General features: G+C 60.3%; 2 protein-coding genes across 6 annotated transcripts; both read right to left on the minus strand.

Moving 5' to 3' along the window:
- Positions 1719-25117, minus strand: HAUS7 (HAUS augmin like complex subunit 7). Of its 4 annotated transcripts, none has more exons than XM_021079954.1 (11): positions 24965-25116; positions 24070-24185; positions 19092-19159; positions 17393-17454; positions 11624-11715; positions 11132-11290; positions 10927-11023; positions 10273-10485; positions 9318-9432; positions 3290-5100; positions 1719-2730 (listed from the first exon to the last, which is right to left on the minus strand). In XM_021079954.1, the coding sequence occupies exons 1-10, from the start codon at positions 25061-25063 to the stop codon at positions 5030-5032; spliced, it is 1092 nt and encodes a 363-aa protein (XP_020935613.1). In that variant the 5' UTR covers positions 25064-25116; the 3' UTR covers positions 1719-2730; positions 3290-5029. The 4 variants fall into 4 exon arrangements, with proteins under 4 accessions (XP_020935613.1, XP_005674048.1, XP_020935614.1 ...); XM_005673991.3 differs by having other exon boundaries at positions 1719-2733; XM_021079955.1 differs by lacking the exon at positions 9318-9432 and having other exon boundaries at positions 24965-25117.
- On the minus strand, positions 1720-11177 carry TREX2 (three prime repair exonuclease 2). Of its 2 annotated transcripts, XM_021079956.1 has the most exons (6): positions 11132-11177; positions 10927-11023; positions 10273-10485; positions 9318-9432; positions 3290-5100; positions 1720-2733 (listed from the first exon to the last, which is right to left on the minus strand). In XM_021079956.1, exon 6 carries the CDS (start codon positions 2697-2699, stop codon positions 1989-1991), a length of 711 nt encoding a protein of 236 aa, XP_020935615.1. In that variant the 5' UTR covers positions 2700-2733; positions 3290-5100; positions 9318-9432; positions 10273-10485; positions 10927-11023; positions 11132-11177; the 3' UTR covers positions 1720-1988. The 2 variants fall into 2 exon arrangements, with proteins under 2 accessions (XP_020935615.1, XP_020935616.1); XM_021079957.1 differs by lacking the exons at positions 9318-9432; positions 10273-10485; positions 10927-11023; positions 11132-11177 and having other exon boundaries at positions 1720-2730.

Consider the following 26810-nt stretch of genomic DNA (forward strand, 5'->3'; position numbering starts at 1 on the left):
GCGGTGGAGCTCGTTCTCTGGGTCTGGCCCCGTTACGCGGGGGCGTTGCTGAGTCCCCGAGAAATTCGGGGTCTCAAGGACTCAGGGCATGGCGCAGCCCCTCCCACCCCACTGACCTGGGGACCTGGGGCGGTGAAGAACACCGCGGGCACGAGCAGGGGTGCCTTTGTGCGAACACGTGAATAAGTACCCGGAGGGGCGTCATTCGCTCATCACGGGAGGTGCTGCCGACCATCGTAAGACATGGCCCAACTGCTTTTCGAAGTGCTGGTCGCATCTTCCAGCCCCATCAGCAGCGTCTGAAACCTCCTGCCCCCTTCTCGCCAACTCTCAGGAGGGTGGCTGTTAAAAGTTCCGGAGGTAATGATTAAACAGCACCGTTATTTAAAATTACATTATATAAATTTCCCCTTGAATTATACTAAAACAAAGCACCCGAGGCCAGGCCGCTGTGAGGCCAGGAGCGCCAGGAGCGCCAGGAGCGCTGAGGGAGAAGCAAAAAGGAAGAGGGCCCCAAATGCAAGACGGCGCTGCGGCGGCCGCAGGGGCCACAGATCAGCTGGTCGGTCGACCTGCGCACCCTGGAGAGGCCCCCTCGGCATCCCCTGCTCAGTGACGCGGTGGCGCGGCTTGGGCCCTGGGGCTCTGTAGGGTGCCCCCTCTTTCAGCGTCTGCCTGCCCAGGCCGCGCCCCAGGCGGGCACCGTCCTCGGGAAGCCCAGCAGTGCACCCTCCCCGGCCCGGCTCCTGGCGCCCTGGCTCTTGGCGGTCTGCACGGCTGTCCCCTCCTCCAGGCCCGCTCCGGTCCCTTCCCCTGCTTAGAACCCTCGGTGGCTCCCCATTGCAGACAGGGTTGGTCCCGACCTGCCGGCCTGGGGACCAAGGATGGCCCGAGGTGGCTGCTGCCCAAGTTCTGGCCCCACATCTCTGCCACCTCGCACACTGCGGGCTCTAGTCACTCTGACCTACTTAGGGTTCCCGGTTGGCCCTGCTGGCTCAGGGCTCAGGGCTTGGCTCCTGCGAGTCACTCTGGGGTGTGGCCACCCCACCCTTCTCACCTGCCCTCCCGGACATCCTGGCCCTGCCCTGCCCCATCCTTTGGTGACATAAGCGGGACCCCAGAGGCAGGTTAGCCAGCTCCCCCGCTGAGTCGGCTTCGGAGATGCTGCCCTCCGCACAGAGCAGCCTCCTGACCAAGCTCAGACCACGCCACGAGGGACACAGGGCCCAGGACAGACTCCTTCCTAGACGTTGTCCTCAATGTGCCAGCCAGCCACCTCTCCTGCGTGCCCCAGGTCACCCAGTGCCGAGCAGCCTTAGGCCACACGCTGCCCCCCACTCTCACACTTGACTCGCGCGTTTCAGGCCATTCCCCCAGCACCCTGTGCCGCACCCTTCCGCTCTGCCTTCTGCTACCTATCATATCCTGTCACCCTGCTGCCCCTCAAGGAGGGGGACAGAGGCTCTGGGGTGGGGGGCTTTGCCCTGGGCGGCAGGCTCAGCTCCCAGTGCTGAGAAGCTACAGCTCCCTCTTCCCTCTGTCTCCCTGACACAGATCCCGGCCACGCAGGTGTCCCTACGGCCCTGCTCACTATGTCTTGGGCCTCTGGGTGACATCACAGGGAGGGGCGCTAACAGGAAACAGGAGGAGACCAGGCTGTGAGCACCACAGACACAGGCCCGGGTGCGAGGAGGGGGCGACCAGAAAGGCAGCCGGTGAGCAGTTGTCGTCGATGTTTATTGAAAGACGGGGAGGCGTGGGTGCGGCAAACTCCACCAGAACTTGGGCGGTGGGGAGGCTCCAGGGCTGCGAGGCCAGTCCGGCTGCAGCCTGGGGAAAGCCCGGCAGGTGCACGGGGCCCGGCTGCCCAGCCGAGAGAACGCTCGGGAGCGAGGCACTGGTCCGGTGCCAGCTGCAGGACACGAGGTACCCGTGCTGCAGGGAGCAGGCCTCACTGCCCTGGGTGGCAGCGTCACCGGGCCCCTGGCTCAGGCCTCGAGGCCCGGGCCATCGTGCGGCACGTACATGGGCTCAACCTGGGCCCAGCTGAGGGCCTGCTCGTCGGCCCAGGTGAGCAGCTCGGCGGCGCGGTGCAGGAAGACCAGGAGCAGGGTGTGCACGTCGCCCTCGGCCGAGTGCGCTGCGCTGGGCTCTGCCTGGAAGTAGCGGCGGAAGAGGCTGCCCAGGCTGTAACCCTTGCGGCCCTGGGCCCGGGTGCCGTGGCTGTGGGCACGGTCCAGGCTCCGCAGCGCCGGCAGCGTGTCCAGGCAGACAGTGTCCTGGGGCAGGTGGGCGCCCAGGCGCCAGAGCTCCGTGCGCAGCAAGGGGAAGTCGTAGTCGAAGCCGTTGTGGGCCACGAGGCACACGGGGCCCTCCTGGCGGCTCAGGAAGGCCTGCAGCGTCCGCACCACCGCGCCGTCGAAGCCGGCCTTCCGGCACCTGGCCAGGCCCTCGCTGCTCAGGCCGGTGATCTCACTGGCCTTGGCGGTGAAGGGGTGCTCCGGGCTCATGCAGAGCGTGAGCTTGTCCAGGACCCGGGGCAGCACGGGGGCGCCAGACTCATCCCGCTCCGGGTTCTCCAGCGAGGAGCGGTGGACGGCAAACAGGGAGATCTCGGCGATCTCGGGGTCTACGCTGGGGAGCCCGGTGGCTTCCAGGTCCAGAAAGACGAAGGTCTCAGCCCGAGGCGCCTCGGCCATGGTGACGTTCTCACAGGGACGGCGAAGCCTCCTGCTGCCAGAGCAAGAGGCACAAAACCTGAGGGCCAGCAACATGGGGCGCCTGGACCCTGCCACCCACGGCCGTGCCTGCGGCCGAGGCTCTGGCCCTTCTGGGATCACTTGAGGCCCGAGGAGCCGCTCCTAAGACCCCACCCAGGGAGACTGCTAAGGGGCGTCCAGAGCAGGGGCCCAGCGACCAGGACCTGTTACTTCTGTCCAGGATGAGGGCTCCCAGGGCCTGGTGCGTCCTCTGTTGTGTCCCTCCGTCCCTCCCTGACCATCCCACTGCTGCCAGCGAGTACACAGCAAAAGAAGGCCCAATGGGCCCAGCCCCCGGGCCCGAGTCCTCTGCCCCTTGCCTCCAGATACATGGGCAAGAGGGCGCCAGGTCCATGTCACCAGGGCAGGAGCATCGGCTGCTGAGAAGCAGGGCCCTGAGAGGGCCCTCCCGGCATCCCCAGCCTCCCGGCTTGGCCTCCTCTCTGGCACAGGTGCTGGTCCCAACCCGACCTCCACCTGCCTCCGGGCCCCCTGCCGCCGTCCTTGCCAACCCCACCGAGCTGGCTTACCTGGGGCGGGCGCAGGCCGGCTTCCTGGGCTGCTGGGCACCTGTCTGCACGGGCCGCTCCAGGCGGCCTTTAATCTGTGGCTGTGGCCCGCCCCCCGCCGCCTGTTGGGCAACGAGGAGGCCTGAGGCCGCAGGACCTGCGCAGCCGGCTCACCGCCCCCTCGCTCGCTCGCTCGCAGCCACTGGGACACACGCCCCGTGTTCACACACTGAAAAGCCGGCTCCGGGGCCCCACACAGGCTGCCGACGAGACGAGCAAGGAGCACAGTGCAGGCTGAAGGAGCGTGTCCTCACAGGCACAGGAGGAAGCCCAAGCCCTCGGGCCAGCCCTGCCTGGAGCGCGCCAGGCCAGCGCAGCAGCTGGGCCGGGCGGACAGAGGGCATCCCCCGCGGAGGCTGGAGGGAGCTGGACAGACGGGCCTCGGTCCGGCCCCAGTGCCAGGGTCGGGGGTGCCTCGGGCTCATCTTTCACCAGGACGGGAGATGCCCTGTTCCCCCAGGACAGGGACCCCTGACGCCTAAAGGGCCCTCAGCAGAGGCCGCCAGGGAAGGGCGGGGGCGAGGCCGCGGAGGCACCGTGAGCGGCAGAGGTGGGGGCGGCCCTGGGCTCCAAGGCCTTCCCCACCGGCTCAGTCAAGGGAGGGTTTGAAGTTCCCGCTGTGGCGCAACGAGATTGGCAATACCTCTGCAGCACCAGGACAGAGGTTCGGTCCCCAGCCTGGCACAGCAGGTTAAGGGACCTGGTGGTCGCAGCAGCTGCAGAGTAGGTTGAAACTGCCACTATGGCTCAGATGTAATCCCTGGCCCGGGAACTCCATAGGCCAGGGTGGCCAAGAAAGAAAAAAAAAAAAAAGTAGGGAAAGGAAAAGGCCCTCCAGGGTGCAGGAAGCGGGGGGCATTGTCCGACTGGGGCGCACGGAGGCAGCCTGCCCACTGTAGGTGCGCCAGTCCTCTGGTCTGTAAAGCTGTCGATGAACCAGGGCCACGGTGACCACAGGCCTGCCTGTCCACCCACCTCCCACAGCAGCCGTCTGGGGGAGGCCCTGGGGGGGGGCTGGGCACCCAGCTCCCGGGAGCTTCCTGGCCTGGGGCAGCCACAGGGGGACTTGGGGAAGCCAAGGTGCAGAGATGCAGGGAGCAGGACAGAGCAGCCCAGGCGGGGCTCCATGGTGGGCCAAGTGCTTAGAGGTGGCCCCTCCCTCAGCCCCCTTTTGCCTGACACTGGGCTGAGGGAGCGGGGGGTGGGGGGGGCCTCCCCAGCTGTGCCTGTTCCTGCACTTGAAGGGAGGGAGTGGCTGTGACAGGCACATGGCTCAGGGAGATACTGGGTCACCTGAAAAGCCCAGACAGCAGCTTCCTGGACAACCAGTCAGGCCACCGCAGGAACTCCCCAAGCTGGTGCCAGGTGGCCTGGGGAGGAAGCAGGGGAGGAGACAGCAGAGGCCCTGGTGGCATTCAAGCAGGTGTCATGGCAAGGCGGAGACGCCCCAGGCTCGGCCTCACCCAGCTGAAGCCGGCAGCAGCAGGGGGAGGACGTGGGCCAGGCGGGATGGGACAGGAGGCCGGAGCGGCCAGGCCCCGCAGCAGAGAGCAGGAGGCAGGCAGAGCCGTGGAAGCAAGAAGCAGGCAGCAGGCAACTTCTCAGAAGCTCTCTTTTCTCTCCAGCTCACACTGCCCTCCTCCCTCTGCCCTTCCCTCCCGAGGAGCTGAAGGCGCCAGGCATCTGGAGGCGGTGCCCAGACTACTCTGGGCCCCTGTGCAGACCGTCGCTGAAGGTCTTATATTTCTGGCTTAGCTCTTCCATTTTGCTGGCTGCAGAGGAAAGAAAAGGGCAAACAGCAAAGTAAGCCCAGCGCCTCCCAGCCCCCTGCATCCCCACGGCCCCAGCCTACCCAGGCCCCCGGCCTCCACTGGCTCTCCTCAGGCCCCAGGCACCCCAACGCACCCCAGCATCGGCCTGAGCTAAGGGAGCTAAGGGAGCCAGGGGCTGGAGCACAGAGGGAAGGCCCCTGTGGGTGCCAGGCTGAGCCCCAAGCTGGGGTCCACTCGCTTGGCCGTGGCCCCGCCCCCCACCCCCGAGCTCAGGAGCCGGGGGCTGTTCTGATTTTGATGCCATGTAGACTTTCAGTCTGATCAGCAACCCACGCACACCCGCAGACCAATGGACCCAGGCCTTAGCTGCCCACCCCAGGCCACAGGCCAGCCTCGCGACCGATGGGCTTTCAGGGATGGGGGCACCTGCCTCCTGAGGCACCAACTTCAGACCCTGAAGCCTGTTCCTTACTACTGCAGATGCCTATTCTCCCTCCGCCAAGTCGCTCCCTCTGTCTCGGCCTGTCCTCTGCCCTCCCACAGGGCAAGGTTGTCACCTGGCATCTGGTCCTGCCCTGGCCGAGGATGACTGAAGTTCAGGAGTCACGGGGCACGCCTAGCCCCAGCCACATGCCCTCTGGGGGCGACCACACCGCTCCACAGGTAGGATTTGGGGGTGTCATCTGCCTCTACTAAATCCTCAGGCTTCCCCCAACTCTAGACACCCCAGCCCCGCTCCGCTCCCGGGCTCCCCAGCCCAGGGCTCCGGTCACTGCCTCGCCTTCTCTTGGCTCAGGGCTTGGCTGGGTGGTGGATCCTAGGCCCAAAGCCCCTGGGCCTCTGAACGTGCGACACCAGCCTCTGGAAGCCTGGGCCCCCGTGCCGCGGCCCTGCTGCTGCTGCAGATGGCAGGGCTCTGGGCCCGCGGAGGCGGCGCCTGGGCCGTGACCTGCCCCGGGATCTGCGGGCGCTCCGCACCGCGCCCTGCTTGCTCGGTGAGGCTTTTCTTTGTCCTCATTTCGATTTTCTGCCCTTCTTGTCCCTATTCTTAAAAGACTCATTGCCTCCTTTGGCTTCTGGTCTTCCACAGATTTTTCTTGAACGCTTCGACAAATGCTCGGGCTGCTGAGAGCGCGGCCTGGCTCTTCTCTTCGTTGGCTCTTCCTCGTGTCCCAGGTGTGTCTGTCTGGACGCCATACGGGATGCGCTCATTCAAGCTGGTTGGAAAGCACTCTTGGCTCAAAGACCTATTAGGCCGACTTTTCCAGGTCTTTCTCCTGTCTTCCCTGGTGTCGGTCTGGGGTGGGGAGGGGAGGCAGGGCAGCCCTGCTCCAGTGGAGTGGCCTGTTTCCCGCGGGGAGCAGGGCAGCAGGAGCAGGCAAGGACCAGCTCTCACGCTGGACTCACGCCGGACCCCCAGAGGCCCGAAAGAGGCGGCTACAGCTGGGCCACCAGCTCCAGCAGAGCCTGGGTTTGCATTCACTTCAGTCGTTTTCGTCCCCAAAGAGCAAGACCCAGCCCGGGAGTGCCAATCTGTACAGACCTGCTTTGCCTACGCCCTCTGCTTCCGGCCCATTCACCGCTGTCCCTCCCTGGGACTGCCGGCCACACGGCCCTGGCACTGTGGTGGGCGGTTCCACCAGGCCGACCGGCTCCCCCACTGCTCCCAGGGCGGTCCTCCACCCACTGCATCCCTCGACTTGTTCCCATGCACGTTCCGGCTTCCAGAAACCTGTCTGTTTTCAAAATGCATCGAGAGTTTGATGGCCTGGGAGGCAAAGGGGGCTTCAGGTCCACCCAGGCGAGATGGTGTCTGGTGAAGGATGACGGCACCAGCCGCCCACCCACATCACCAAGGCCCTCCCCACATGCGCGAGGCCCTGCAGGCACACCCGGTCCCTCACTCCAGGCATGGCGACGTGAGCCCAACACAGCCTGGCGACTGGCACCCAGATCGGTGGCCTAGCTTAAGCCGGGACGTGCAGCAGCAACACAGACCTGGCCCGAGGTTGCAGAGACCGAGGCCCCGACTCTGTCAGGTAGGAGCAGGGAAATGCTAAGGCTCTTCCAACCGGCCTCTGGTGTGGACTTGACACGGACGGTTGCTCTGTCCTGTCTACAGCCCAAGAACGCATCTCAAACAAAATGAGGAACCTGGAGTTCCCGTCGTGGCGCAGGGGAAACGAATCCAACTAGGAACCACGAGGATGCAGGTTCGATCCCTGGCCTCGCTCAGTGGATTAAGGATCCCAAGTTGCGGTGAGCCGTGGTGTAGCGGCTCGGATCCTGTGTGGCTGTGGCTGTGGTGTAGGCCGGCGGCTACAGCTCCCATGCGACCCCTAGCCTGGGAACCTCCATATGCTGTGAGTGGGGCCCTGAAAAGACAGAAAAAAAAAAATGAGGAAGATACACGGAGCAGAGCCGCGAGGAGGCCCGGGACCCCGTGAGCAGGGCCGAGGCGGCACGTGGTGGCGGCAGCGGTGGCGACGCTCACGGCCATCATTACGCTAATGAGCGCCTGCGCCGCGGGCATCGCGCTCCCAGCAATTACACACACTGGGGGTGAGAGAGCAGCGATGGTGGTGACTAAGAGAAACGTTATGATAAATGTTTAAACGGAGGATACTGCTGCAGCTCAGTCAGAGAGAAGAAAGACCCCCGGGCGCCCGGGTACACACGTGCCAAGTGTGTGTGTCAAGGCCAAGGGCGGGCTCGGGGCTCTGTGGCCTAAAGCCACCCCTTGGCGGCGTCCTGGGGGGCGATGGGTGGGAAGGACAGGCAGAGGCTGGGTAAGAGCTGGGCCCGACAGCACCCAAACCAAAAAGCCTGGAAGGAGAGGCTGCGGAGTGAGACACCCCCAGGGCTTTGAGGAGCCCTGCGGGCGGGAGGAGGCCGGGTGTGGGGGAAGAACGCGAAGCTACACGCACAAGGGGCTCAAGAGACTCCAGTGAGAGAAACTCAAGGCGACCCACACCAAGGCACATGATCACCAGAGCGCCCAAGGCCAAAGGCCAAGAGAGGCTTGAGAACAGAAGAGAGAAGGGCGAATGTGAGCCGACGGCAGACACCCATGTGGGGGTGGGGGCGCGGGGAGGGAAGCCTCCTGGAGCCCGGACGGGAGGCCAAGGAGGTCTCCAGGGCGCGAGGCGTGTTCCATTTCTTGGCCGGGGCTGTGGTCCCACAAGGGTTTGCTGTGAAGTCATTGGAACTGAATGGTGGCTGGTGGCGGGTGTCGCCACAGCCCAGGGAGAAGGTCCGCCTTTTCACGTTTCTACCCCAGGAGCTCAGACGCCTCCCTAACAGCCATTATTTGTCTCATCGTGGAAGCAAAGAACGAGCTGTTCTAAGTGTGTATTCCTGCAAGAAAAAGGAACTTCGAAAAAAGTTTCAAATGTCACCCAGATCCCATTCCGCCCGTGTACAAGAGCCAACCGGGGAAGGCTCGAATCCAGCGCACAGTGGGGCCTCCCCGCCACGGCGGCGGCAACCTCACCTCGGGATGGAAGAAGCAGGAAACAAAGCGAACCACCTCCGAGTCCAGGACGGAGAAAACCCCATCCATGTGCTGGCTCAGTTCCTACCTGGGCTCCTTCTACCTTTTTGTCCCTTTAGAAAAGGGAGGCCAGGCTGCATTTTCCTTCTAACCCCCTAGAGCGTGCATTTGTTCACAGCAGCGCAACCAAGCTTTGCAACCACAACTACTGTCCCTGCGCGTACATTGAGCATCAGTGACCCAGCGTCACCCCAGGATAAAGCCTGGGATTGTTTGCAGGTGTCACTGCTGGAAATCCCCGGGACCGTGGCATGCGTGACAGTGAAAAACTGAAAACGACCCACGGGCTCCGTCATAGAAAAGGTTACGTAAATGACAGCAAATGCCTGAAAGCAACAGTGAGGCTTAAAACTGTGACAAGAACATGGGAAAATGCTCAGAATGAGGCCCGAAGGAAAGCATACGAGACGGCACACGTGTGATTCTCCCCAACTTATGCAAAGAAACCCCAAGTGATGAGAGGAACCCGCGGGACAGTGACCGCACCACCTCTGGTCCCCACACGAGGCAGCGTCTCTGTGTCCCTCCCACTTTTCTGCAGTTCATGTTTCCATTTGACAATCTGCCGAAAGCACTGTTCGAGGGAGGAAAAACCTCACGTGTTAGAAAAAGGAGAAAAAAGCAAAGGGTCAGCCCCCAGACGCCCCCAAAGCGGGCCACATACCGAGACTCATGGCAGCGTTGTTGCTGCCCCAACAGAGCGGCTCGCCCTGCTGCTGCGCAGCCAGCTCCATGGCTTCCGCCGAGGTGTCGGTGGCCTCCACGGCCGCTTTCAACAGCTGGGAGGGAGGGAGGGACAGAGGGCGGGAGGGGACGTGAGGGCCTGGGTGCCAGGATCAGACCCGCGGAAGCCGACGCCTGCTTCGCGCCAGGGTGAGGGCGGACCTCTGACGGGAGGGTCGCCGACCTAACTCCCTCCTGCCCCGGCGGGGACGCCACGCTGTCACGGAGCCCGTCCCCCGCCAGGGCCACGCAAAGCCAGTGGCCCAGTGGGAAAACCACTCAGGCCCTCGCTCGCCCTGTTGGTAGACTCATAAAGGAGAGGCTGGTCAGGGGGTTGGAAGTCTAAGAGCTTTTTTGCTATAAACCAAGGCCAGCATGACGGAAGCCTGAGCCGGTGTCAGGGTCGGCACGGCAGCCGTATCCACGGGGGATGCGGGTCAGGACTGATGCCCCGGTGCCTGTCTGTCTGAACTGGGGCGAGGGCACAGACAGGCAAGCATCTACCTGCAAGAACGAACAGACTGTGCTAGCTGTGGCTGGAGCACGAAGACAGACTGAGACCAACGCAGGGACAGAAGCTGGAGGCCGGGACAGGGTCTCCCGGTCACTAGGACACAGCGCGGGCACGGCACAGACCTCCTCTGCGCCTCTCCTGCGCTGAGCCCTTGGCTCCGTTGGCGCCCTCCCGAAGTACAGGGGCCACGGGGGGACAGCCCCATCAGCCCTCGCCCCCAGCCAGCCCCAAGTCCCAGACGGAGGCCTAGAGCCTGCAGTCCAGAGCCCAGCGAGCCTCCCACGTGCGGGGAGCCCGGGGCCAAGCCTCTCCCAGTCCCCTGGCCCAGCCTCACTGGGGGCTGGAGGGGCGGCTGGGGGCGGAGAGAGAGGGGTTTTCTTACTTGGCTGCACGAAGTCAGAGCCTGGTACACAGCCTGGACGATGGGGCCACACGGATGGAGGTAGGGGCCTGGGCGCCGGCAGCCCTCACTCAGCTCGTCGTCATACACTTGCAGGAAAGCCACGATGAGCTGGTGGAAGTCAGAGCTGACCAGGCGCAGCTTCTGGTCCAGGGTGCTGGTGTCGGCCCCGCTCACAGCGGCCCCTGGCTTGTGCTGCAAAGCCAGAGGCAGGGGGCAGGGGTCACTCAAGGCTGTCATGGGCCTTAGGCCCTGAACCCCTTTCTGGAGGCTGGGGCCACTGGCCACCCAGGTTTCCGCAAACCAGGAGACAGGCCTAAGACTGGAGGCCTGTGTGGGCCTTGATGTCCCCCCAAGGACCATACTGAGGCCGGGTCCAGGGCTGCAGAAAGCACAGGAACACCCGGAGCCCAGGGCCTGGCACCCAGCCTGTCCACACCTCAGAGAGCATCCTTGTTCCTGCCTTTATGCAGCCTGAGCAGTCACCCTGTTCGAGAACCCGGCGGGCTCCACACACACACCACCTCGCTTAGGCCTCCCGCCGCACTCATTGTAAAAATGAGATGTCTGGGTCCCAGGCAGGCGGCATGGCCCAGCCCGGAGCACAAAGCGGGGCCCCTGCAGCCGCGCCCTCACCTCCGTCCTGAGCGCCTGGAGCTTCGAGGTGCTCTCCTGCAGCTGCCGGGCCAGCTCGGCCACCTTCTCCTCCTCCAACTCGACGGAGGGACTGGTGCTACAGGGAGAGAAGGGGGGGCACTTGTGCTCTGTGCCATGGCGGCCACTGGGATAGAAGCCACACGGGAGGCTCTGGCCCAGGTAAGAGGTCGAGCAGGGCACACACCTCCGCCGGTCACCGCGCGGCTTGTCCAGAAGAGGCTGCACGTCCAGGGGCCCCGGGTCACAGTCCGGGCTCAGGAGCGTCTGCAGGTGGGGGCTCAGGAAGAGCTCCCCCAGCAACGCCTCATTCTTCTCCCTGATGTCCTCCAAGTGCTCCTTCGTGCTGCAAAGGCGGCCCCAGAGTCACACCGTCACCGTCACCGGCCGGAGGTCACCACACTGAGACAGGCGGAGAGGCCACGAGACCACACCTCCTCTGGTCTCTGGGAGCCCACCGGCCTCCACGGGGGCCGCCTGCATGCACCGAGGCCCGCCCCACACCTTCGCGCCGACAGCCCGGTACCCTGGGCCAGTGCGCAGAGTGAAGCCCCAGCCAGAAATGGGCCTGGCGGTGGGCTCAGGTGTCCAAGCAGGCCCTCCAGCCCCACCAGCCCCAGACGGGAGACCAAGGGCGCCCACCGGCCATTCCGTGGAAGGCCTATCCCGAACCCTTTACCTGGAGCCGCTGGAGCATCCGACAGTCAGGCTCCGGACCACATCCAGCAGCTGGTCCATGAAGCGCAGCTGCTTCTGGGCGCAGGCCCGGCCCTGGGCAGGGAAGGCCGCATGCACTCGCTAGCCAGGTGTGCCAGGAGCGCCCCCCCCCACATCTGAACCCCATCCAGCACTGCTGAGGACCGGCTCACGGCCCTTGGCACAACAAGATGGGGCTGTAGGTGGCCTGTGCCAATCCTACTCCTTGCGGAGGAACAATGACTCGTCACCAACAGGTGGCAAGCAGTGAGGCCTTGAGAGGCAGCTGACACAGCCCCCTGCCCCAAAGGTGCCTGGGAGCTCAAGGCTTCCGAAGCACAAGTCCCTCCTCCTTTCAGAAAGGGGAGAGAGCTCGCAGCTGATGGCCGCCCTAAATACAACGTGAGAGGCCCAGCTTGTTCCCAAGAGCCTTGCATGAGCAAGGGTGCTAGGAAGGAAGCTGGGCCCGGCTCTCCCCTTGAGCTCCTCGCTGCCCCTACCCTGAGACACCTGCTCTTCTGCGGGACGCACCAGAATGATTCTCTCAGCCAGCATCACTGGTGGCTTCGATAAAGTCCTCTGAGAAGCATCTGCCCTTAAAGCGGGCACGGAAGGCTGAGAGTGAGAGGCTCCCGGGGGCATCTCAGGCTGGACAGCCCTGGGGGGAGCGGATCTGGGGACAGGGGGCACAGTCAGCTACCACGCTTACGGCTCAGCTCCCTGTCCACGAGCCCACAGGCCTCCTGGCTAAGGCTGCCTGGCAACCTGAAAAGTCCAAGAACACAGGAACGCGCCAGAGCAGAGAGCAAGGCAGCCTCTAGCCGCCTCCTGCGTCCCTGGGACATGACCATGATCTCAGATGGCCGCCCCGCACCCAACCTCCCTCCTCCCGCGTCCCCACTCCCGGCTCTCAACAATGCCCACACGTCCGCTCCTAAGCTCTAGTCCATACGACAGGCTGAAGTCCTGCCCCATGCTCCAACACGCCTGACCCTGGAACACCCTACGGCTCCACTTCTACGAATAGACACAGCAGAGCAATGGCGCCAGGGCCTGCAGCTCACGTGGGGTGCGGTGAGCACAGGAGCTTCTTTGGGGTGACGAACACGTTCTGGAACTAGACAGCGGTGGTGTGGCACATGAGGAATGTACGAAATGCCGCTGAGCTGTGGGTTTGAAAACGGCCTAGGAACCGGTACTGCTTCAGCTTGGAAAATGGAGTTCTGTGACTGTACCCACTGCCCTGATTGTACACGTCAGCATGGTGCTGATGGGAATTGTGTTGTATTTATTTTACTACAATGAAAAAATTCTTCAGAGAAAGAGTGGAGCCCCTCAGGGCCAATGGGGACATTTTTGTGACGCGCATTTTACGACGACAACAACACAAACTTCCACTAAAACCAACAAGACCTAGAATCAATGTAATATTCAAAATGTCTAGGATGCAATCGAAAACTACAGGAAGAAAACCACCACAATCTCAATTTGCACAAGAAAAGACAAAGAGCAGATACCAACGACAAGATGGCACAGATGCTCGAGTTACCTCATAAATTTAAAGGAATCATTGCAAAAATGCTGAATAAGTACCCATGAACATTGTCGAAAGAAAAGCTAAAATAGGAGTTCCTGTGGTGGCGCAGCGGAAACAAATCTGAGTAGGAACCATGAGGTTGAAGGTTCGACCCCTGGCCTTGCTCAGTGGGTTAAGGATCCGGGGTTGCCGTGAGCTGTGGCGTAGGCCAGCAGCTACAGCTCCAGTTCGACCCCTAGCCTGGGAACCTCCATGTGCTGCAGGTGTGGCCCTTATAAAAAAAAATAATAATAAAGAAAGAAAGAAAGAAAGAAAGAAAAATAAGAAGCATCAGCAAAGAAACAAAAACTTATCTTTTAAAACCACATGGAAACTTCAGAACGGAAAAATTGAGTAACTGAAATTAAAAACTCACTGATGGGACTCAACAGTGAACTTGAAAACAGATTAACAGAAACCATCCAATACAGGCAATAGAGACAAAAAGATTGAAAACAAATTACGAGCCGCATGGACCGTGTGTCATAGGAGGCCCAAAAGGAGAGGAGAAAAGCAGGGAGACTGAAAAAGTATTTGAAGAAATAATGGCTGAAAACTTCCCAAATCGGGCAAAAGACACAAACTTACAGATTCAGGAGGCTGAGCAAATTCAAAAAGGACAAAACCAAAGAAATTGTCCCACAAACACACAATCAAACTGCTGATAAGTAATGACAAAGAAAAAAATTTTTAAGTAGCAGGAATAAAACAATCCATGACCCATGGGCGAAAATGACTCAAACCACCGCAGATGTCTCATTGGAAGCTGTGGGGAAAGAAGAAGTGCCAACCCAGAATTCTACATCCGGTGAAAATATCCATGAAGAATGAAGGGGAACTGGACGTACTCAAAGAAATGAAATCTAAGAGAATTTGGACCCAGCAGATCACGTCAAAAGAAGAATCGCTAGACTTCCCACTTCAACGGGTTAAGAACCCGACTAGTACCCATGAGGATGCAGGTTCCATCCCTGGCATGGCTCCGTGGGTTAAGGATCCAGCGTTGCCACAAGCTGCCAGCGTAGGCTGCAGATGCCGCTCAGATCTGGTGTGGCTGTGGCTGTGGCAGCTCTGATTCGGCCCCTAGCCTGGGAACTTCCATATGCCACAGGGGCAGCCATTAAAGAAGAAGGAGGAGAAGGCAGCTCTCTAAGACGGAAGTGAAGTGATACTGGAAGGAAATCTGAAATGTCAAACGAAGGAAAACTAGAATAAAGGACCAGAACACATGATCATCTCAGCAGATGCGGAGAAAACGAATACAAAGTCCAATACCCTTTCATGATAAAACACTTCATCTAGGAGAAGGGAACAGCCTGAAGTTGATAAAGGGTCTCTGCAAAAAACCCACAGCTAACATCATACTCAGTGGCGAAGATGAGACGCTTTCCCCCTGAGATCAGGAACTAGCTAAGGGTGCCCACGCTTGCCCCTTCTGTTCAACACTATACTGGACATGCTGGCCAGAGCAATTACACAAGGAAAAAATAAAAGCAGCTAAATTGGAAAGGCAGATATAAAAATTTCTCTATTTCTTGTATACAGAAAATCCTGGGCATTCTCGTTGTGGCTCAGCAGTAACGAACCTGACTAGTATCCATGAGGACACAGGTTTGATCCCTGGCCTCACGCAGTGAGTTAAGGATCTGGTGTTGCTGTGAGCTGTGGTGTGGCTCAGATCTGGCGTGGCTGTGGCTGTGGTGTAGGCTGGCAACTGCAGCTCCAATTCAATCCCTAGCCTGGGAACCTCCAGACCCCATGGGTATGGCCCGAAAAAAAACAAAAACACAAACTCCAAGAATCCAATTGTATTTCCACAAATTAGCAATCAATAGTACAAACATGAAATTGCGCAAACACATCCACTTATATGTAACAGCATCATAAAAAATAAAATACTTAGGAATAAATTTAACAAAAGAAGTACAAGACATACAATGAAAGCTACAAAAACATCTCGGAGAAATTAAAGAAAACCTAAATAAATGGAAAGACAGCCCATGTTCGAGGACAGAAAGCCTTAATATGGTCGACGGCAATATTCTCCAAAGTGGCCCCAGATTCAGGGCAGTTGTCCTCAAATTCCAGTTGGCATTCTTGCAGAAATTAACAAGCTGATTCTAAAATTCCCATGGGTGGAGGATTCACATGTCACAACCGGCTGCAAAGCCACAGTCATCAAGGCAGACATAGAGATCAATGGAATAGAATGGAGAATCCAGAAATAAACCCTCTTTATTTTTGTCTTTTTAGGGCTACTCCTGTGGCACATGGAGGTTCCCAGGCTAGGGGTCGAATCCGAGCTGTGGCTGCCAGCCTACACCACGGCCACAGCCACCCAGATCTGAGCGGCGTCTGCGACCTACACCCCAGCTCATGGCAATGCTGGATCCTTAATCCGCTGAGTGAACCCTCATTGTTATGTTAATTGATTTTCAACAAGGATGCCAAGACAGTCCAATGAGAAAAGAATGGTCTTTTCCATAATCGGTGCTGGGAAAACTGGAAGGACGTTGGACACGTACCTTACATCGTACATAAAACAACTGAAAATGGATCCAAGACGTAAACATAAGACTAAAACTCCAAAACTTTTAGAATAAAACACAAGGGTCAATCTTAATGACGTCGGATTCGGCAACAGATTCTTATATAGGGAACTAGAAGCATAAGCAACAAAAGGAAAATAAGATAAATTGGATTTCAACAAAGTCAAAAACTTTTCTGCTCCAAAGGACACATCGAGAAAGTGAAAAGACAAACCACAAAATGAGAACAAATATTTGTAAATCACTATCTGCTGTGCCTTATATCCAGCACATATAAAGAAATCCGCCCCCCTCTTATTTTTTTGGGCCATGCTCTCAGCATGTGCAAGTTTCCAAGCCAGGGATGGAACCTGCGCCACAGCAGTGACAACGTCGAATCCTTAGCCACTGAGCCACCAGGGAACGCCAATATGAAGAATTCTTACAACTCCATAATTAAAAACACAAGCGACCCAATGAGAAAGTGGGCAAAAGATCTGAATAGAGACATTTCAAAAGAAGATATACGAGTGGCCAATAAGCCCATGAAAAAACGTTCAACATCATTAGTCATCAGGGGAATGCAAATCAAAGCCACCGTGAGATTAGCCCTTCGCTGCTATCAAAAGCTGGGCAACAACCCGCGTCGGGAATGCCGGGGAGGAAGCGGAACCCTCGCACGTGGCCGGTGGGAATGTAAAATGGTGCAGCCACTTTGGAAAACAGTTTGGCGGTTCCTCAAAAAGTGAAACAAACATACTCAAAAAACTTCCAAGAGTTAAACAAGTCCACTCCTAGCTCTATACCCAAGAGAAGCAAAAGCGTGTCTTTGGTCAAAAATGTATACAGGAACAGGAGCTCCCGTCGTGGTGCAGCGGAAACGAATCCAACTAGGAACCATGAGGTGGCGGGTTCGATCCCTGGCCTCGCTCAGTGCGTTAAGGACCCAGTGTTGCCGTGAGCTGTAGTATAGGTCGCAGATGCAGCTCGGATCTGGCGTTGCTGTGGCTCTGGCATAGGCCGGTGGCTGCAGCTCCAATTGGACCCCGAGCCTGGGAACCTCCATGTGCCAAGGGTGCGGCCCTAAAAAGAAAAAAAAAAAATGTATACAGGAACAGTCATAGCAATGCTATTTGTAGTAGCCAGAACACAGAAATAATCATTTCAAATGTTTAAAAAATTTTAAGGGTGGTGGCAGGGTTTCTTTGACTGACGTGGGGTGGATTAGGGCTGCCTCTGTGTAGAAACCCACCGGTGGGCAGCACGTGGGGGAAAGTGCATGGGCTCAGAGCCAGAAGCCCTGGAAGAATTATTTGCCACCTTCCCCAGAAACGGGGCTAAGACAAGTACCTACTGCCAAGTGGATGTGACAATTACAGGGTGTCAGCGTGTATGGAGCCACGGAGGTCTCGGTGTGCTCTGTGCGCCTTCAGTCGTCGCGCGCTGGAGACCCTCCTCGGCCTCCTCACCACCCTCCCCTCCCGGCCCTCCAGACGGCTGGGGCTCCTGCCCGGGCTGCTGAGAAGCAGGGCAGGGGGATGCTGGCTTCTGGGCCTAAGGAGCAAGGGCCTGAGCCAAGAGACCCCTCCCGCCCCACTCCAGCGGACTGAGGCCCCCGCCCACAGCGACAGAGAGGGTCCCCTCCTACCTTCAGGAGCTCCTGGTCACCCGGCCCACACAACATCAGCTCGTGGCCTAGTTTCACCATCTCTGTGGGAACACACGGATTCAGTTCCTGCAGACACGCCCCCAAACGGGCGAGGACGCCACGCACTCGTGCAGGGTGCCGAGCGCCGCCCTGGTTAGGGTGCTCCTGCCCCGGCGTCAGCAGGCCCGGCACCCCTGAGGCCGGGCTGGGCCTGGAAGACCCAGGTCAGCAACGAGGCAGACGGAGGACACCCCCAGATGCCAGGTCTGCTCTTGCTGTGTGACCTGTACCCAGTCCCTGTCCTTCTCTGGGTACCACTTTCCTCACCCAGAGGCCAGGGAACCTTTCAAACATGCTGTGAGCCACCCTTCCAGGGACCTCACCAAGCCCAAGCAAAAGGAACCCGCTCATAGTCATCAGCTTCCCACGGGCCTTTCATGTCATCATGTCCTTTCATCTCGCTGGCAACCCTGGGAGGTGGGCCTTAGCTCCATTTCACAGATTGGGAAACTGAGTCCCCGTGTGGTACAAGGAATGCTCGGCCATGTCTTCCAGGGTGCCCTGGGTGGTTTCTGGGTAACATCTGGCAGACAGAGAAAGGGCAGATTTGGAGCCAGAAAGCCTGCAGCCAACGCCTGCTCCAATGCCTGGCCCCGCTCCCACCCTCACACGCCTCAGTGGCAGAACAGGCCTCACACCGGCATCTGCCTTGGAGGGTTTGGTGCTAGAAGCTTGGAGACACAGGACAGATGCCACTTCTACCCCCAAGCACACTGCCTGGCCCACATCCCTTAACCCCAAATCCTAGCATCCTCCCCAGCCCCTCTCCTGCTCAGCACGCATCCAAGGCTCAGCGAGTCTGGCCAACACTCTCCTCACTATCAACCCAAGATCGGGCAGCACACCCAGCTGGCATCCCTGCCTCTGCCCAGCCTGCTGCTCTCAGCCCAGGGGCCCAAGGGATGCTGTTAAAGCCAGAGGCAGCGGCAGCCCTCCCCAGGGTAAAAGCCAGCGACCTCAGAGTGGTAGCGTCCAGAGGAAAGTGCTGGACATAATCTGCAGCCCAGCTCGGCCCCTAGGCCGGCCCTGCAGGCTCAAGATACAACGCCCTGTTCTACTGGCCAGTTTCAGCCTCGGAGACAACTGTCTCCAGATAACTAATGTGGCAGGGCCAGAAGTGGCACAGATCAGGACCCGAGGGTCCGGCTCGCCCACCCCGGAGTGGTGGGGCCAAGCGCGGTCACCTCTGGAAATGCCAGGGTGCAGGCAGAGTTAGGCACCATCTCGAGGACCGCAATTCGGTCCCCCTCACCTAATGCCCACTACCGGGTTAAGGACAGCTTCTGCCAAGAAAGGATCCAGAGGAAGCAGTTCTGAAATAAGCCCCCGTGGAGAGCTGCCCAGCGAGCTTCCAGGAGTGCCTCGGGTAGTGTGCGCACGTGGACAGACCACCGGTGGCATCGGCAAGAACCGCCGTCTCTGTCCCCAGCCCCTCAGTAGATGGGCTGGCAGGATCTCCTTCACGCACGTGTGTGTGTGTGTGCACGCGTGTGTGTTGGGGGGGGGATGGATTCTAGAAGGCTCTAGTAACATCCACAGAGTGTACGCTAACCAGGAGAAAACACTAGCCCGATGGGAAATTCACAGCCTGCGAAGGAGGCCATGCACTAGGTCAGAAGCCACCATAACAAAGACCCACCTTGGACCTTCGCCTCGGCTGAGGCCCCCTTCAGCGAGCTGACCTTATCCTGCCAGGACGGACAGGCCCTGCAGGGAAAGAGCAAAACCAGTCAGGCCTGGGTGGGCCACAGCGGTCCCGTCACAAGCCCTCTGCACACACGCTCTCGAAAGTGAATTACTCGTCGTAGGGGCTAAATGCCGCCGAAACGCCCACTCTAACATGGGTCATTTTAGGGAGTTCCCTGGTGGCTCTGAGGGTTAAGGATCCAGCATTGTCAGTGCTGTGGCTCTAGTTACTGCAGTGCCGTGGGTTCAATCCCTGGCCCAGTCACTTCCGCATGCCACGGGCACGGCCAAAAGATAAATAAATAAAAAGAAAACAGATAATTTTATCTGATGTGAATTGCAACTCCACAGGTTATCAGGGAAACAAAACCCAAAACATTTCGGAAAGTTCACCTCCGAAATGTAAATCTGAACACTGACATTTAAATTCTCATGAGAAAAAGATGAAAGCACTGCCCAGGAGGCAAAAAGGCACGTCGCCAGAGCTGGAAGCGCCTTCTCAGGAGGCGCCCAGGGCAGCTTCCTTAAAGCGCTTGGGAGCCGGTGGGCCGAGCCCTCCCGCGGCGGCGGTCCCACGGGCCCTGGCGGGGTCCCCGGTGGCCCTTCTGCGCCCGGAACGCGCTCTTCCCGCCCAACCTGAGCGCGAGGCGCGGTGCCGGCCGCAGCGCATCCCACGAAGCCGGCGGCCGACGCCCCCACCCAGGGAAGCCGGAGGAGGCCACCGCGGCACCCCATTCACAGCCAGGCCCAGGCCCTGCCCCTCCACGGCCTGTCCCTCCACGGGGCTCTCACCTCCGAGACTGCGGCCTCGTGGAGGCGGGAGCTGGCTTGCCCTCCGCATCTCCAGGGCCTAAGGCGGCGGCCGGCACCGTGAAGGTGGCCAGTAGGCGGGGACGAGGGCATGACCGCGCTTTGGCCACAGAATCAGCTGCCACTGCGTCCACGCTTAGCGCCTTCAACCGAGATGATGCCACCCCAGGTCACGGCTCTGAGCCATCGGAGGGCTCCTGGCGTGATGGGCTGTGGGGTCACAGCCCCGGCCTCCCGGGTCGGGTGACGGCAGGCCCAGCCGTCCCCGCGGCCTGGCGGAACCGGAGCCTTGATGACACCACACAGGTAAATGGGACAGTGGCCACCCGTAAGCAGCTTTGCCTTAAGCTGCCAAGCTCGTGGACGGAACCAAAGGCAGTGAGGTGGCAACATACTGGGTCTCATCCGTGGGGGGCACGGACCGAGCACTGCACGCCCAGCCCTGCGCTCCAGGCCCGGCCCAGCGCCAAGGCCACGGGAACTTGGCTCCAGCAGCTGAGGCCGCCTCCTTGCCAGGGAGCCCCGCGAGCTGGCTGCCATGGCAGGCTCCTTCCCCAGAATGACTGGGGCCGGGACTCCGGCCTGCTACAGTGGTGTGGGGGCCCCGGGCCCAGCCCTAGGGACCCGGCGACCGACTCATCGCGGTGGGAAAGGGCACTGCTCCTTCCCTGAGTTCATGCCTCCACGGGCCTGCATCCCAGGCCCCACCTGCCCTGACCACGCTGGGGCCCTGGGAGCTGGCGGGACCATGACCGGTGACCCAACCACCCAGCCCGAGGCACCAGGCCCCACGCCGCGGGATGGCAGGGAAGAGGGGTTGGGGCCCAGGCGCCTCAGCTGCGCCACCTGTCGTCCCTCCTCATGAAGGCGGCCGCGCGCTCAGCCCTGGCCATCGAGGGCGGGGCCGCAGGGCGGTGAAGCTACAGGAGGCTGGCCCTGGGCCTGGATGCTGGGCAACACTCCCTGACCAAGCGCCGGGCGGAGAGCGCTCGGGGATCCAGCAGGCTGGACCCCGACAAACCGCCTCAACTCACTAACGAATAAGCCCCCGAAGGCCTAAGCGGCCTCACTCAGAAAGGACTTTCATGAAAGCTGATTTTCCGGAAGCAGCAGGGAACAGGGCACAACCCGACGGTGCTCAAGGCCCTGAAGCAAGCAAAGCTCTTCGGGAGCCCAGGAAAGCCACACGAGCGCACGCAGCCACCCAGGGGCCCTCTGGCTCTGCCCCGCCCGTGCTGAAGGCCAGCCTGGCATGGGGGCCACTAAGAGCTGCCATGGCCAGCGCCCCCCTCCCCAGTGCTGGGTGCAGCTTCCAGGTTCCGCCCAGAGGGGTGAAACAGTGGCCCTTAAAGGAGGATGAAGTGGCGAAGCCACATGCAAAGAAGCCAACCTGAAATTGGGAGAAACTGAACTCTGTCCAGTCCTCTTCAGGCCCCTGAAAGGCCTACAGCACCTTTGCCAGGTCCAGGTCATTAAAAGCCACTGCACATTCCCTGCTTACTTCTTAAAAGGATTCTGTTCCTTGTATTCAAAAACAGCACTAAAAGCATTTGAGGACTGCAGTTGTAGCCTCTCACCCATCCCCTCTGGCCAACAGAGCGACCTGGTCCTCACCCTTCAGCCGGGCCAGGCAAATCTGGGCTCCCTCCCACAAGAGCCTCTCTAAGATGGAACTTTGGCCTCCCTCCTCCTGGGATTGCATTCAAGATCCAGGAACTGGAGTTCCCGCTGTTGTTTAGCGGGTTAAGAACCCGACTAGTATCTGCAAGGATGAGGGTTCCATCCCGGCCTCACTCAGTGGGTTAAGGATCCGGTGTTGCCGCAAGCTGTGGTGTAGGTCACGTATGTGGATCTGGCATTGCTGTGGCTGTGGTGTAGGCTGGGAGCTGCAGCTCTGATTCCACCCCAGCCGGCAACTTCCATATGCTGCAGGTGTGGCCCTAAAAAGAAAAAACCAACCCAGGCCATCCCCACTACTCTCTCTCCTCCCAGGGTCCTGGACCAGGCGCGGGTCCCTGCAGGGCAGACAGTGCCTGTCATATGAGCCATTGCCATTCCAAGCCAGGGTCCTGCCATCTTTTCCCAGGGCCATTGCAACAGCCTCTGCATTGGTCTCCCTGCCTCCAGCCTCTCCCCTCCAAGTCCATCCGCCCAATTCACCCTGCCCAAAATGCCAATTTCAATACATCACTCCCCTGGTCCCATGCTCATCCCGCCCAGAGCATAAAGTTCAAAGGGCTTCACACGGCTTGCCAGGCTCACCATGAGCTCCATGAGCTGCCCTGAGCTGCCATTCAGACCAGTGCTGCCCAGCTCTCCCTCCCACACCCTGACTCCCCACTCCTGTGGAAACGAGTGCCCCCCGTTCCCTCTCAGATCAAAGACCACCTCCTCCCTGCCAAGGTCCACTCCTCAGACTGCAGGAGGATGCCCAGCACTGGGATTGTGCCTGAGCCTTTTGTGGACACTAAACCCCAGCTCCCTGAGGACACCCAGCCGTCTGAGGCACCTGGAATGGTACCCGGGTGCACCTGCTTGTCAGCCCACAGCCTGGAGCGTGTCTCGAGTATGCGCAACACCACACTGCAACCTGGGGCTGACGGGGGGGCGGGGGGGGGGGCGCCCACCTGGGGCCCGCCCTCCAGCAGCTCCCAGTGCACTGGAGAGTCCGACAGGATAGAGGGCCAAGACAGAACCAGCAGGCTGAGGGCTCTGGCAGGGGTGCGCTCAAGAGGCTATGGGCATCCAAGGGAAGGAGAGACATGTTTTGCCCTGGGAATTGGAGACTTTTTTTTTTTTTTTTTTTGTCTTTTTGCCATTTCTAGAGCTGCTCCCGCGGCATATGGGGGTTCCCAGGCTAGGGGTCGAATCAGAGCTGCAGCCGCCGGCCTACACCAGAGCCACAGCAACACGGGATCCGAGCCACGTCTGCGACCTACACCACAGCTCACGGCAACGCCGGATCCTTAACCCACTGAACAAGGGCAGGGATCGAACCCGCAACCTCATGGTTCTTAGTCAGATTCGTTAACCTCTGAGCCACGACAGGAACTCATGGAGACTTTTTAAATGAAGACTGGACATGTGAGCTGGGTCTTTAAAGGCTGTATAGGAGTATGTGTGACATGCAGAGACCTTAGGGGCCATTCCAGGAGAGAGAAGAGTCAGTGAGAACAGAAGGTTATGAGAGCACTGCGGAGCCAAAGCCTGGGGTGGGGCCTGGGGAAGGGCCTGGATGGCAGGAGGAGAGGCTGCTGGAAAGGCACAGGCTGGAACATGAAAGCCCCTCCTCCGTCCTCCAGGGCAGGCTTGCTGACTCCCTGGGGCCTGGCAGGCACGCACCAGCTGAGTGCGAGCTGGATCCTCCCCGCTCCAGCCAGGCTCCCATCTAGGCACCTTCCTCAGCTGCAAGGGCAGACAGGCCAGGCTGAAGAGGGGCAGAGGCCTGGCCTCCTGGGAGACTACAGACGGACCGGCCAGGACCACTCCAGGGACAGCCCTGGGGGGTCATGGCCAAGAGCACAGCAGCCAGTGCCCCACGGAGGCTCACCTCAGCCTTCCCCACCACAGCCTTGAATGCTCAGCTAGGGGCTGCTGCTCTCGAAGAAGAGACATTTCGCAGGACTTTCGGGATTTTTCCCCTTGCCATCTGGGCAGACTTCGTTTCCCTTGCACGGTGCCAGGCACACACCCCAAGGTGCACCTTGACCCAAAGGACTGGGAAACAGGGTTTTGGCCCTGTTTGTCACTCTCTGGTGGCAAGAGCCGAGACAGTTCGCGACTCCAGACCGACCCTCAGCTTCCCGGTCTGAAAATGAAAGGGCTGAAGTCCATCATTTCCCACGCCCAGTCCCTGCCAGCTCAGAAACTAGTAGTCATGGCACGAAAAACTCCAGGAGGCCAAGCTCAGCTTCGGCAAGGTGGCAAACAGACACACTGAAGCACTGCCCAGGGCAATTTCTCCCTAGATTTGAGCCCGCCTTCACGGCTGGCACTTCTTACCTAAGCAGCAGCTCTCACAGTGACCCTGGATGGAGGACAGCTCCTCAGGAAGAGAACAAAAGCCCATCTTCCCCAGGTGGCCGCGAACCCCAGGGGTGAGGAAGAACCAAGGACATTACCGGATACAGATCCACTCCAGGATTTCCAAGCGGTACTTGGACGGGCTACACAGCAGTTCCTGAATAGTCTTTGGTTCTGCGATATAAAGACCCTCGAGGAAGGGGCAGTTGAGGTCCTAAGCAGGGAAAGGGAAAGCCAGCAAGCTTTAGAAAGCCCACCATCAGCGAAGGGCTGAAACTCACATCTACAATCATGCTCTCACCGCCCTCGTGTGCACACGCCTTCACTGCGGCCAAGCACCCACCTCCAGGCTCGCCGCCCACCCCCCCACCCCCGCCAGGCGTGCCGGCACCCCCGCCGCGCTTGCCATCGCGCCCCGGGGTTCAATTCCCATCAATCGAAGCTGCCCCTCTTGGGGCTCAAGCAGAAGTTGGACGTGGACGGAGGAGCAACTGGGAGCCTTAGCTAGACTCTGATGGCGGCTCCCGGCTGCGGAACCACAGGGAAAGGAGAGGGACGGGGCCGACCGAGCCGATCGTGGGGTGGGGGGGGGAGGGGAGCGCGGGGACCCGATGGGGGCGGGGGCGCGGGGAGCACGACCGGGGACAGCTGCCTGGCCTCAAGAGAAGGGTTTCCTCACCAGTACCCTCACGGGCATCTGACGCTGACTCGACTGGGGGCACGGACGCTCCCCCCCCCGCCGCCGCGGTCACCCCGACCGCGCGAGCTCCCTGAGGCCCCGGCTTGTGCCCTCCCCGCCTCTGCTCGCTCCGCGCGCCCCGGCCGAGTCTTGCAGGGTCTGTGCCGCAGAAGTTCGGGGGCAGGACGCTCGAGGCGCCGGACCGAACGACCCGGTACGGGCCGCGCCGGGCGCCGCCGACTTCCGCACCACACCCCGCCCGCCCTGCCACCCGGCCCACGCCGGCCTGGGGTGGCTCCTCGGCCCCGCGGCACCTTCAGCTTCCCGAAGACCTCCACGGCCGCCTTGAACACGGCGTCGTCGCCCTCATCCTCGCTGCCGCCACCGCCGCCAACGGCGACTCGTCCCGCCATGTTTCGCGCTCGGAGCCGCGCCCCGCCCGCGCCCGGGGCTGACTGGCCGGCCCGACCGCCAATCAAGCGCAGGCCCCGCACTCCTCCCGCCCACCGCCGGCGCCCGGGAGGGGGCGGTGCCCCGAGCCTCCGTCACCCCCACCGCGCCTTCCCATTGGGCCGCGCCTCGGCGCACGCCTCGGCCCCGCCCAGAAGACCGACCTCGAGAAAGAGGGCGGAGCCGGGGCGGGCGCTCGGTCGCCCGCTCGCGGCGCCCCCGGCCGGCGGAGAGGGCCGAGAACACGGCGGGGAGAGCGTCCTCCAGGAGAGGGCGCTCCTGCACAGGTCGGTTTCTCCGCGGGAGGATGAAGGAAAGCCTTGGACCGGACGGAACTGGAGCTTAAACGTCCCATCTTCCAAAGCGGTGCTCTGTCTCCGGTTTCCCACATTCCCAGCTGGAGTTGACGGAGGTTTCGTGGGTTCGAACCCGGCCCCAGCTCCCCAGCTGTGCGACTTCGGGCAGGTTACCTAACCTCTCTGTGCCTCCTTGCCCTCACCTAATGGGGCTAATGAGAGCGTTTACCTCATTGGGTTGCTATGAGGATAGAATGAGGTAATAATTCCTATGAAATACCTAGGACAATACCTGGCATGGAAAAAGCGCTCTGGAAATGTTCGCTATTATGATGCTGGGCCCTGCTCCTTCCACCTCCTCCTCCCCGACTCTGTCTTCCGCCTTCCCGAAGGTTCGGTGCCTCCTTCCTGCCCTGTCCACTTACAAATGTCTTGGCACCTCTCAGGCCCCCCCCAGACTCAGTGAGTCGGAAACGGAGTTTGTCAACCTGTCCTTGTCCTCCCCCGCCCCTCCAAAAGCCCCCCGCTCAGTGAATGCCCCCATCCCGGGGACTTGGGGATCAGATGAGCTGGGAAGGAGCTGGAGGGTGGCTGGTGCCCAGGGGAGTGGGGCTGTCAGCCCTCAATCCCCTCCAGGGTCTATCCCTGCTCGGTGCCCCACCCTGTCATCTCTTGGAGGATGGGACCGGGGGCAGGTCTAGAGAGAAGGAGACCTGGGGACCTGGCAGAAGGCAGTCGGCCCTGTTCTGGGAGGGCAGGGGCAGGAGCCTGGGCTAACAGGAAGGGACCCGGCCTGGCCTTGCGGGGCGCGGCCGGATTCCCTACTGAATGGTTTGGAATTCCAAGCTCCTCTGAGGACACCAAGCCTCAGAACTGGAGCTGAAGGGACAGCCCACTGCAGGAGTCCAGGGACCTAGAGACATGCAAAGCACCTTGAGGTCCCGTCCCACGTCGATGACGTGGCTGCTGCCTTGGGCCCTTCTGGCAGCTGAAGGTTGTAGGGGGGCTTTGGGTTGTTTTTTTAAGTCTTTTTTTCTCTTTTTCTGTTTTTGTTTTTTCTTTCTTTTTAAAAAATTTCGTTTCAATCACAGCCCCAACTCAGACGTTCAAATTCTTGTGGCTTTTTCTGTGGATCTTTCCTAGGACTGGGGAATTTGGCGGGAGAAACCATGGCAGTGTGGTGGCCTCCCCCACCCTCCCCATATCCTCTGCTCCTGAGGATCGGGAAGAAACCAGCCCCTGTGTGTATTCTGGAAGAAAATTCCCCTTCTCCACCCAGCTCCATGGAGCCAGTACTCTAAACAGCCCTTCCCCGACTCAGCAGCTCTGTCTGTGGCACAGGGTGGGATGTGCGGGGAATGCCAGCACCTTGAGCAGCGAAGACCATCTCAGGGGGTCCCAGGGTTGATCCCCT

Source organism: Sus scrofa, chromosome X (genome assembly GCF_000003025.6).
Source record: "Sus scrofa isolate TJ Tabasco breed Duroc chromosome X, Sscrofa11.1, whole genome shotgun sequence".
NCBI lineage: Eukaryota > Metazoa > Chordata > Mammalia > Artiodactyla > Suidae > Sus > Sus scrofa.

Bases quoted from the DNA above. Each gene is read 5' to 3' on its own strand.
- HAUS7 (XM_021079954.1), bottom strand. From the start codon at position 25,063: ATGGCGGGACGAGTCGCCGTTGGCGGCGGTGGCGGCAGCGAGGATGAG. The intron at 24,186-24,964 runs GTGCCGCGGGGC...TTCCCTGCTTAG, and splicing joins AGGTCTTCGGGAAGCTGAAG to GACCTCAACTGCCCCTTCCT. The intron at 11,024-11,131 runs GTGTGTGCCCTG...CTCTCCCTGTAG, and splicing joins CCGCGCGGTGACCGGCGGAG to CACCAGTCCCTCCGTCGAGT.
- TREX2 (XM_021079956.1), bottom strand. From the start codon at position 2,699: ATGGCCGAGGCGCCTCGGGCTGAGACCTTCGTCTTTCTGGACCTGGAA.